The 12,238-nt window shown below is 43.3% G+C and overlaps 1 protein-coding gene across 3 annotated transcripts in view; it reads left to right on the top strand.

The window, feature by feature from the left end:
* A2M (alpha-2-macroglobulin) overlaps nt 1-12,238 on the top strand; it is a 124,722-nt gene that overhangs the window by 72,961 nt on the left and 39,523 nt on the right. For all 3 annotated transcript variants that reach the window (XM_075348521.1, XM_075348520.1, XM_075348522.1), the window contains exons 21-24: nt 3,467-3,585; nt 5,565-5,616; nt 8,679-8,762; nt 10,257-10,433. In XM_075348521.1, coding sequence (XP_075204636.1) covers nt 3,467-3,585; nt 5,565-5,616; nt 8,679-8,762; nt 10,257-10,433 — 432 coding nt within the window. The remainder of the gene's footprint in view (nt 1-3,466; nt 3,586-5,564; nt 5,617-8,678; nt 8,763-10,256; nt 10,434-12,238) is intronic.

Genomic DNA, 12,238 nt, shown 5'->3' on the forward strand with positions numbered 1-12,238 from the left:
GTTAATTACATTGTATAATGCAGTTAGGCTTTTAAGTTTCCGATTATATTTTCAGTCTGTGTACTGTCCGGATCAATATTAGCTCATGGGCCAGCTTAGTTCATGTGAGAAAAATTAAATATGCAAATAGCCTAGTCAGATATAAAGAGGATAGGAACCCTAGCACCGCTTATTGGATGGAGCAATCCTAATAGTCAATATCAATCCTTAAAGCCCTTGTTAGGGCATATGTCGTGTCACTGCTTTTGATGCCGGCCAGCATTATTCCCAGCAGATGATGGCTAATTTAATCAGCGATGATGTGCCTTTAACAGCCACAGGCAGAGCTCCGGCTATTAATGTGTTAAATGCCGTTGTGTCATGCTAGGTATGGGGAAGTACCCAGCGAATGTTAAAAGGGAGACCCTGTGTCTAAAGGAGGGGGAGATGGTGACCCCTGACCAAGCCTACCGTTGGCCCCTGGTTTCCCTCACTGCCCTAGATAGGATGACCCTGATCTGCACCCTAGGTAGGGAATGGATGGGATGAGCTCTTTGTCAACCACACTAAGAGATAAACAACACACAGGGATAATAAACAAAGGAAAATAACAAACAATTTATATCCAAAAAGATTCAGGGAGAGGGATTGCAACACGCAACAAAGTTACCCCAAATTAATGCAAGCCGACTGCTTGCACTCAGGATCTGTAGGGAATTAGACCTATCGCCAGCACAGACTAGAAGGGAATGAGAGAATTTAAGGACACAAAGGGAAATGCTGATGAAAACAGTTGAAAGGTTGAGGAACTTCTATAGCCGAACACCACAGGACTGTCTGTCACAAATGACAAAACAGTGACAAGTTGTCAATCTCTGGAAGTGGCACTTAACATGTGTCGGCAGGGGGCTGTCCTTCTACTTGCTCATCCGTGCTCCTGCGACGTGATCTTGAGGTACCGATGGGTTGTCATGACAGCCAGGGGTCTGCTGATAAGCCCCGTGCATGTCATTATACTAGTCTCATGTGAACATCAACATTTAACTGGCGTTCATAGGAGATTTTGATTTTAGCTATACTTAGCAGTGCTAATGCACTGCTATGTTTTGCACAAGCGATTGGATGATTGCAGGTTCAAGTCCCCTAAGAGGACTATTAAATACAGTAAAAAGTGAAAAAAACTTGAAAAAATACCTCCCCCCCAACAAAAGTTCAAATCACCCCTTTTTTGTCACAATTAAATAAAAACAATTAAAAAAATACACATATTTGGAATTGCTGTGTTTGTAAAAGTCCAATCTGTCAGAATCTAAAACTAATTAATCCAAACGGTTAACCCCCACAAAGAAAACAAAAACAGAACTTCAGAATTACATATTTTTGGCTGCTGCAATCTTGCAGTAAAATGCAATTTTAGGCAATCACAACATCGTATCTACAGTAAATTGGTATCAGCCAAAACATAAGCCCTTACATAGCCCCATATTCGGAAAAATTAAAAAGTTACGGGTTTCGGAAAATTACAACAAAAGTTTTTTTTTTTAAATCTGGATCTGATCTGGAGAATCTGGAGAATCATATTGATAGGTCAGTTTAACCCTATAGTTAGCATGATAAATAAAAAATAAATACATTTTTTTCCCATTTTCCAGTACACTATGTGGTAAATTGAATGGCATCATTCAAAAGTACAACTCGTCCCATAAAATCCCTCATACGGCTAGGTGGACGGAAAAATAAAAAAAAGCTATGATTCTTAGGAAAAAAAGATAGCAAACAAGAAAAACCCCACTGAAAATCGCCTGGTTATAACGGCATTAATGAGCCTTGCCACATGACTTATGCGGGCTTTACATGAGACGAGCAATCATGCGATGCATCGTCGGGGTCACGGTTTTCGTGACGCACATCCGGCATTGTTCATGACGTCGTCTCGTGTAACACTTTGGTTTTAAAATATTGTTTATTTAACATGGCACCGGTTGTTCATCGTTCCCGTGGCAGCATACGTCGCTCCGTGTGACACCACGGGAACGATGAACAACAGCTTACCTGCGTCCAGCGGCTCCCGCCGGCAATGCGGAAGGAAGGAGGTGGGCGGGATGTTTACATCTTGCTCATCTCTGCCCCTCCGCTTCTATTAGGCGGCTGCTGTGTGATGTCGCTGTGAGGCCGAACGTCCCTCTCACTCCAGGAAGAGGATGTTCACCGCCCACAGCGAGGTCGCACAGCAAGTAAGTGCGTGTGACGGCGCTTTAACGACTTTGTGCGACACTGGCAGCGATTTGCCCGTGATGCACAAATGACGGGGGTGGGTACGATCGATCGTGAAATCGCACGATAGATCGTACCGTGTAAAGCCCGCATTAGGATAAGAGGCCAAACCAGTCACTCCAATTGCAGACACATGTTTTGGGGTGTTTGCCCCTCATCAGTGCAAAGCAAATAAATCTGATTTGGCTAGCTGAGAGGCCTATGACTGGAGATCAAATTTCCTGAGCAGCACTGCGTGGCCAATAGGTCTCCTTACACTGGCAAGGCACTCTTCACAAGGAGAAATGTTCCTCCTTAGTTACCCAAGATTCCCTGCCATATCAGATCTCCTGCTTTGTTCTGATAAGGGGCAAACACCCAGAAAAATGTGTCTAAAAATGGAGTTTCTGTTTTGGCTTGTTATCCTAAAGGGTACTTTGGACGCTGCGACATCGCACCTGCGATATTGTCAGGGTCAAATCGAAAGTGACGCACATTCGGCGCCGGTAACGACGTCGCAATGTGTAAAGCCTAGATGCACCGATAAATGATCGCAAAAGCGTCGTGAATCGGTGATCTGTGTAGCGTCAGCTATTTCCATAATGTCGCACCAATAGGAGATACGATGTTGTTCCTCGTTCCTGCAGCAGCACACATCACTGTGTGTGAAGCCGCAGGAGCGAGGAACATCTCCTTACCTGCCTCCACCGGCAATGCGGAAGGAAGGAGGTGAGCGGGATGTTTACGTCCCGCTCATCTCCGCCCCTCCGCTTCTATTGGCCGCCTGCCGTGTGACGTCGCTGTGCCGCCGCACGACTCGCCCCCTTAGGAAGGAGGCGGGTCGCCGGCCAGAGCGACATCGCAGGGCAGGTGAGTGCTTGTGAAGCTGCCGTAGCGATGATGTTCGCTACGGCAGCTATCACAAGATATCGCATGTGTGACGGGGCGGGTAGTATCGCGCTCGGCATCGCTAGCATCGGCTACTGATGTCGCAGCGTGCAAAGTACCCCTTAGTCACGTGGCAAGGATTGATACAGTGTTAATATTGACCATTGGGTTTGCTACATCGATAGGTGGTGACAGAGTTCCTGTTCTCTTCCTTTCTGAAGAGGCAATTTTTATATGTTATGTTTATATGTTTGTATAGGCTTTCTCACAAAGATCTGCTTGGCTCCAACACTCCAAAATATTAATATAGATTCATAACCTCATTGACTTGTTCTCTTCATTTCAGGTGCAGTGAACTTTTCAGTAAGCGCACAGACTCTGCCCGGAGAAGGACTTTGTGGCAATGAGATTGTGGTCCCGGCACAAGGCAGAAAAGACACCATTATTAAATCGATTTTAGTGGAGGTGAGTTCGTCATCACAGGAAGTTTATAGACACAGAAAGAAATTCACTTACTATTTAAAATTTTCGGATAATATGCAGACTGGTGTTTTACTAGCCACTCACCAAAATAATAAAACTTCTATAAGGAAAAAAATAAAACAATGTGCAAATAATAGCAATCAATCACCTAAAACTCTCTTACTTAAAAAAATAAAAAAGTGAACATAACATTATATTTATTTTAAAACTTTTTTTAAAACTATGATAAAGAATTTTTTTTTCTTTCTTTCTTTCTTTCTTTCTTCATATTAGCAAAAATTTGAAATATTGAAAAATATTTAAAGATTTAAATATTCCATCTTTGGAGGCAATTTATTAACCCATTACTTAAATGTATGTATTTTTGTAAGAAAACATTTATAGTCAAATGTATGCATTTACTTAAAAAAAATGTCCCCAGAGGTGGACATTTTTTATGTTTTTATATACTTTATAATTGAAAGGTACCAATTCAGTAAATAGATGTACATTCAGGGGTGTACATTCAGAGGTGATTGTATTGCAATCCCTTTAGTTTGCAAGTTCTTCACAGCAGAGGGAAATGCTAGATAGGAGAATTTGTCAAAAATGTGAAAAAGGCCACGGTTAGACGCTAAGGTGGTACATGCCCAACAGTGGCTGCAGTCAGGGAAGATGCCAAGGTATCATTCCACCATAGGAGCCCATTGTATAAAACTAGACTGCATTGTATACATTTCTTGGCAGTTACTGGAACTGCTGCTCTTTTCTGTACAGTAAAAGTAATGGTATAAAAACACAAACCTGCCAGATGGAGAATGAAAGAGCACACTCTGGTGAACGGGAATATTAAAGTGTATGTCGGAAAATGTACAATATTCTGTAGGTTAAGACTAACATGTGCTAAGTAGAAATCAAGAGCACAAACACAGTGTGAACTTAGACGTACATATGCTAAGTAGAAATCAAGAACACCAACAGTGTGCACTTAAACTAGCATGTGCTAAGTAGAGATCAAGGGCACCGACACAGTGTGCACTTAGACTAGCATGTGCTAAGTAGAGATCAAGGGCACCGACACAGTGTGCACTTAGGGTACCTTCACACTTTAGCGATGCAGCAGCGATCCGACCAGCGATCTGACCTGGTCAGGATCGCTGCTGCATCGCTACATGGTCGCTGGTGAGCTGTCAAACAGGCAGATCTCACCAGCGACCAGTGACCAGCCCCCAGCCAGCAGCGACGTGCAAGCGACGCTGCGCTTGCACGGAGCCGGCGCCTGGAAGCTGCGGACACTGGTAACTAAGGTAAACATCGGGTATGGTTACCCGATGTTTACATTAGTTACCAGCGCACACCGCTTAGCGTGTGCAGGGAGCAGGAGCCGGCAGCACAGGCAGCGTGAGAGCTGCGGAGGCTGGTAACTAAGGTAAATATCGGGTAACCACCTTGGTTACCTGATGTTTACCTTAGTTACCAGCCTCCGCAGCTCTCACACTGCCTGTGCTGCCGGCTCCTGCTCGCTTCATTTGTCGCTCTCTCGCTGTCACACACAGCGATCTGTGTGTCACAGTGGGAGAGCGCCTTTGAAGAAAACGAACCAGGGCTGTGTGTAACGAGCAGCGATCTCGCAATAGGGGCCAGATCGCTGCTCAGTGTCACACACAGCGAGATCGCTAATGAGGTCACAAAAAACGTGACTCAGCAGCGATCTCAGTAGCGATCTCGCTGTGTGTGAAGCACCCCTTAGACTAGCATGTACTAAGTAGAAATCAAGAACACCAACACAGTGTGTGCACTTAGACTAGCATGTGCTAAGTAGAGATTAAGAGCACTGACACAGTTTGTACTTAGATAAGCATGTTCTAAGTAGAAAAGGATACAATATATAAGCAATTAAATAATTAAATAATTTTCTCACTCCTATATACTGTATGTGTTTGTATATAAATTAACTATTTTCTCTATTTTTGTGATTGTAGCCAGAGGGTTTGGAAAAAGAAGAAACGCAGAACGTCATGATTTGTGCAAAAGGTAAATAATAAGAAGGTGTAAACGTGCTAATTTGGAGATTTTCAGAAAATTATGCCAATATCAATGTTGATATAAGGTTGCTTTGTTGTCATACATTATCCACAGGATAGGAGCTTACCTGTTAGTTGTTGGGGGTTCCACCCCATTAGAATTGAGTGGTGCCCATGTTCAGTATATATGTACTACTACAGCATTCATTGTCTGTTGTCTAGAGCTTGGCTATCTCTGGCAGTCCCAAAGACAATAAATAGCTCTGTTGGGCAAGGAGCTGGGAGACAAAAAAGCACAATAGGGTCTTAACTGTATACAATGGGAGAATGAGTGAGGGGGATGCGCTCACCTGATGGAGTTGTGAGGGGTACAACTCCTGTAAAAGTATAAAAAAAGTGGCTGCTGTGGCTCCACTGTGTGCATAGATCAAAGGATAGGAGACAATGTATGTAGTCCGCGCTGCCAGTGATTCAATGACGTTCAGACCAGGGATTGTGGTTTATTGACTTCTACGCGTTTTAAAACCTACTGGTTTCTTCATCAGGACAAACTCAAGACCATGAGGTTTATTGAAGTCTACATGTTTCGAAACCAACTAGTTTGTTCATCAGGAGAAACCCAAGAACATGCAGGTTATTCAAGTCTATGTGTTTCGAAACAAACTAGTTTCTTCATCAGGACAAACTGTCCGATGTGTCCTAATGAAGAAACCAGTGGACTTCGAAACACATAGACTTCAGTAAACTGATTTTATTTGGGTTTGTCCTGAAGAAGAAACCAGTGGGTTTTGAAACGTGTAGACTTCAATAAACCACATGTTCTTCAATCGCTGGTTTGATCGCCATTGAATCACCGGCAGCACTGATTATATCCATTGTCTTTTAGCCTTTAAATCAATGGCTCTATGACTTACAGTCCCTGACAGAAGTTCTGTCGCTTATCCATGTTATGTAAATAAAAGCTTATAACCTGACTTTAAATTCATCCATTGGTTTCATAAATTACTCTTTTGAAAGCTGAAACACTCCCAAATTTTGTTTAGGTTATGAAAATAAAGTTGCTGCAAAGCTGAAATATTGATCATTTAATAAACACAGAAAGGTCAGATTTTAGCAAGACAAAAGTTTTATCGCCTTGTTATATAATGCACCCAATCCTAGTTTACATCCTCTCCTGTGCTCACTAAATGATTGGTTAATTTGTGGGTATGTATAAAAAGAAACGCAGCTCCCCAGACCTTCAGTTGAACTGCAACTTGACCTCTGACAACATGCCAAAAATTCACCCTGCGACCAAAGCCTTGATTATCAAGAGGCTGAAGACCAGATCCACTGCAGAGGTGGCTGGCACCTTTAATGTGTCTCAGCGTCAAGTACAAAGAATTAAAAAAAAATTGAAGAGACTGGAATGTTTTTCACAAGCCCAGGTCCGGCAGACCCCGCAAGACAACTGCTCAGGAGGAACGTTTGTTAGTTAGAAAATCCAAAGCCAGCCCCTCTTCCACTGCAGCAGAGCTCCAACAGGCCTGGTCACCTCAAGTCCCTGTGTCAACTAGAACAGTTTGTAGGATTCTGTCTCGAAATGGCCTCCATGGTCGAATCAGTGCCCAAAAGCCAGCACTAAACAAAAGACAATTAAAAAATCGTGTGGCATTTGCCAAGTCCCACAGCCTGCCAAGCAGATGGACGCTGGAAAAATAGCAGACGGTGAATTTCTCTGATGAATCTTCAGTTGAATTACACCACAGCCGTCGCAAATACTGCAAGAGACCTACTGGAGCCCGTATGGATCCAGAAATGGTGGTGGAAAGATCATGGTCTGGGGTTACATTCAGTATGGGGGTGTGCAAAACATTTGCAAGGTAGAAGGCAATATCAATAGCCTAAAATATCAAGAAGTATTAGCTACCTCTTACATACCCAATCATAAAAGGGGTCAAATTCTGTAGCAGGATGGTGCTCCATCTCATACATCCATCTCTACAACAATGTTCCTTCTGGCAAAGAAGATCAAGATGCTCAAGGACTGGCCAGCCCAGTCACCAGACATGAACATCATTGAGCATGTTTGGGGTAGAGTGAAAGAGGAAGCTTGGAAGACAAAACCAAAGAATCTAGATGACCTCTGGGAGGCATGTAAGACTGCATTCTTTGCTATTCCTGATTACTTCATCAATAAATTATATGAATCATTGTTGAACCGCATGGATGCAGTCCTTCAAACTCATGGAAGTCACACAAAATATTAAATATGGCTCTAATAGCACCACAACTTCATTCACCAATGTTATGCAACATATCTTTGTATTAGAAGTTAATTATTTGTTTGAATTTCACATTACTTTCTGTGGGTGACAAAACTTTTGTCTTGCCAAAATCTGATCTTTCTGTGTTCATTAAATGATCAATATTTCAGCTTTGCAGAACTTTATTTTCAGAACCTAAACCGAATTTGAGAGGATTTCAGCTTTTAAAAGAGTACTTTATAAAACCAATGGATGAATTTAAAGTCAGGTTATAAGCTTTTATTTACATAATATGGATAAGTGACAGAACGTGTGTCAGGGAGTGTACATGGAAAGTCCTGATCTATTCCAACGAGGCATTTTTTGCAACATTTTGTTCAGTGACAAGAATGTGGCGATGACAGTAGCAGCAAAATACATCAGATTCAAAAAATCTCATACACACGTCTGTTTTTTTTGGGGGGGGGACGTTTAAGCTGCCGAGCAGTTTTTGAAATCTGCAGCATGCCAATTCTTTCAGTGTTTTTCACCTATTCAAATGAAAAGAGGGAAAAAAGCAAGCAAAAATGTTAGAAGAATGTATCGCTATTCTGGTTTTTGGTGAAGAAAAAACGTGTGAACATATTGTACCCTTACTGGTTTCAACTGCTAATAAAACAGGTTAAAATAGGTTCAGCTTTTGCACTTAAAATGGCATACATATGGTGTAAAGAACTGATACAATCTGTAAAGTAAAAAAAAGTGATAAAGGTACACAAGTGCTAAACACTATGCTAGTAATATAAAATACATTATTAATATAACTTTTACTAAATCTTTTACTTAGGTGGTGAGGCATCTGAACAAATTTCACTGAAACTTCCAGGACAAGTGGTGGAAGGTTCTCCTCGCGCTTACTTCTCGGTTGTCGGTAAGTTTTACGCTTAGTCCTCGGTTATCAGTAAGTTTCATTGTTGTCCCCTGTAGTACAAATCATGGAGCTCCCTACGTAAGGATATAATTTGTGGAGAGAGTGTTCCAGATTTAAGAAACCATATATAGTATACGCCAATTTTGGTGGGACGAGCCAACTGTCTTATGTAAATGGGGTTAAGCACAATTGGACATGTTGAATTTCAATATGTTCAATCTTTATTTTTCTAGAGGTGTCTGGCAGAAACTTACATCTATTTCCCTATTGATAAAAAAAAATACTGAGCGAGCAGGTGTAAAGGGTGATTGGGTGGCTTAGCAAAGGCTGAATGAACTTGTTCTTGTAGGTGGATGGTGAGCTTTAGGCTGGGGCTACTCGGCGACTTTGGCCAAGATTTCACAATCTTGCTTCTCTTGTAGAGCCTTCTTGTCAGTTATACAGTGTGTCCACCCATATCCTGTCCACCACCATTAACTTGAGAACGGCGGCAGCTATAGGCAGCTACTTTACTATACCTATCATGGTGTCTAGGTATAGTAAAGTAGCCATGCGCTACGCAATGAAACCACCTATAGCGCCACCTGGTGGAAAACAACGGAGTTAACATTTTTATCTCAAAAACCGAACAAGATAGAGGAAAAAAGTGAATTACAAAGTTGTAGGGTATCATCAATTCATACAGAAATGCTATGATTAGAATGTGCAAAACTCACAAGGCTGCGGACGTGAAGCAATACCTCATGGAGACCTTCCTACAAGTCATTGTGTATGGTGGCTGTGTGGAGTGGCCTCCACGCTCACCTGACCCGACCCCATTGGACTTCTTTCTGTGAGGTCACATAAAGCAGCAGGTGTATGCGACCCCTCCACCAACATTGCAGGACGTATGACGGCGTATCACAGATGCTTGTGCAAACGTGTCGCCTACAACCTACAGCAAGATACAGTATGCTGTCCAGAGTCCAGATGTGCATTGCAGCTGACGGTGGCCACGTTGAGCATCAAAGTTAAATGAGCGCCATATGAGTGACCAGCATTCAATGTTTTGGGGGGGTCATGGGTTTCATATCAAAGCATTTCTGTATGCAACGTGTTGATTCGTATTGAATTGATGATGCCCTACAACTTTGTAATTCACTTTTTTTCTCTATCTCGTTCCGTTTTCGAGATAAAAATGCTAACTTCGTTGTTTTCCACCAGGTGGTGCTATAGGTGGTTTCATTGCGTAACGCATGGCTACTTTACTATACCTAGACACCACTTCTATGCCTATAGCTGCCACCGTTCTCAAGTTAATGGCGGTGGACAGGATATGGGTGGATAGACTGTATATTCCAACAGATGCAATGATCTCAATCTTACACATAACATTATTGTATTTTAGTGACTCATTTGAAGGCTGTAGGTGCTGCATTTCTTACTAATAATAATAACAACAAAATAATAATAATAATAATAATAATTAAAAAAAAAATGTTTTGTTCCTTTTAGGGGACATCATGGGAACTTCAATGCAGAATTTGGGGAAACTTCTTCAGTTGCCATTTGGATGTGGAGAACAAAACATGGTCCTATTCACTCCTAATATCTATGTTCTGGAATATCTCAATAAAACAAATCAGCTTACCCTGGAGATAAAAGCAAAAGCCCTGAGCTACCTGACCACAGGTAAGAGACTCTGCTTATTACCAGGGGCGGACACTGAGAGCAAAGGGCCCCCGTGCAAGAATTGTGTATGCCCCCCCCCCCCCTCCTCCTCCCCGAGGCAAAAACTCAGCTGAGCAGCGTGTCCCGGAGAGTGTATAGCGCAGCGATATCACTGAGAAGAGGAGGCCGGCGCTGGACACCAGAGAGCAGCGGTAGGGGAATAGATTATCACACATTACATGAACATTCACACATTTAGTGAATACAAAATTCCTTCTTTAACAATGGTAAGGCTGTTACCAGAAAACAGATCTACCTCTCCATACTGTCCACCCATGTTCCCACTTCAACATATAGTTCCCCTACTTCTCCATACTATCCCCCCTATGTTCTCACTTCTCCATACAATCTCCCAAATGCTGCCACTTATCCATACTGTTCCCCCTATGTTCTCACTTATCCATACTGCCCCCTATGTTCCCACTTATCCATACTACCCCCTATGTTCCCACTTATCCATAATGCCCCCTATACTCCCACTTAACCATACTGCCCCCTATACTCTCCCTTCTCCATACAATCCCCCCAATGTTCCCACTTATCCATACTGCACCCCTATGCTGCCACTTATCAATTCTGTCCCCTTAAGCTCCCACTTATCCATATTGCCCCCTGTGCTCCCATTTATCCATGCTGTCCTCCCTATCCTCCCTACTGCCCCCTATTCTCCTACTTATCCATACTGCTTCTCTATGCTCCCACTTATCCATGCTGCACCACCTAAGCTCCCACTTATCCATAATGTCCCCTAAGCTGCCACTTATCCATAATGTCCCCTAAGCTCCCACTTATCCATACTGCCCCCCTATGTTCCCACTTATCCACAATGCCACCCTATGCTCCCAGTTATCCATGCTGTTACCCCTAAGCTCCCACTTATCCACAATGCCACCCTATGCTCCCACTTATCCATGCTGTTACCCCTAAGCTCCCACTTATCCACAATGCCACCCTATGCTCCCACTTGTCCATGCTGTTACCCCTAAGCTCCCACTTATCCATAATGCCACCCTATGCTCCCACTTATCCATACTGACTCCTAAGCTCCCACTTATCCATACTGCCCCCTATGCTCCCACATATCCAGGCTGTCTCCCCTAAGCTCCCACTTATCCATAATGCCACCCTATGCTCCCACTTATCCATACTGATCCCTAAACTCCCACTTATCCATACTGCCCCCCTATGCTCCCACTTATCCATGCTGTCACCCCTAAACTCCCACTTATCCATACTGACCCCTATGCTCCCACTTATCCATGCTGTCCCCCCTAAGCTCCCTCTTATACATACTGATCTCCCTATGCTCCCACTTATCCATACTGACCCCTATGCTCCCACTTATCCATGCTGTCCCCCCTAAGCTCCCTCTTATTCATACTGATCTCCCTATGCTCCCACTTATCCATACTATCTTCCATGCTCCCACTTATCTATACTACCCCCCATGGTCCCACTTATAAATACTGTGCTCTCAAGTTCTTACCTCTCTGTACAGTTCCCTCCTTCTTCATACTGTTCCTTCACTTTTAAATACTGCGTGGCCCATTTCCCATGTGGTCCACTCACCCCACACTGCTCTCTCTCTCTCACGCTGTCCCTCAGTGTACAGTCACTGTCTCTGCAGTCTGACACCGAGTCATTGCGGCCTCCGCGGCACAGCGGTAAGCAGTGATGGCTGTTCCAGGCACAAAGCAAGGCCTCGGTGAGCCCCCTGTGCTTTATACAGAAGGGGCCCGCCGCCGGTAACTGCAGTTGTTAGAACG

This window comes from Anomaloglossus baeobatrachus, chromosome 5, assembly GCF_048569485.1.
Source record: "Anomaloglossus baeobatrachus isolate aAnoBae1 chromosome 5, aAnoBae1.hap1, whole genome shotgun sequence".
Classification (NCBI taxonomy): Eukaryota; Metazoa; Chordata; class Amphibia; order Anura; family Aromobatidae; genus Anomaloglossus; species Anomaloglossus baeobatrachus.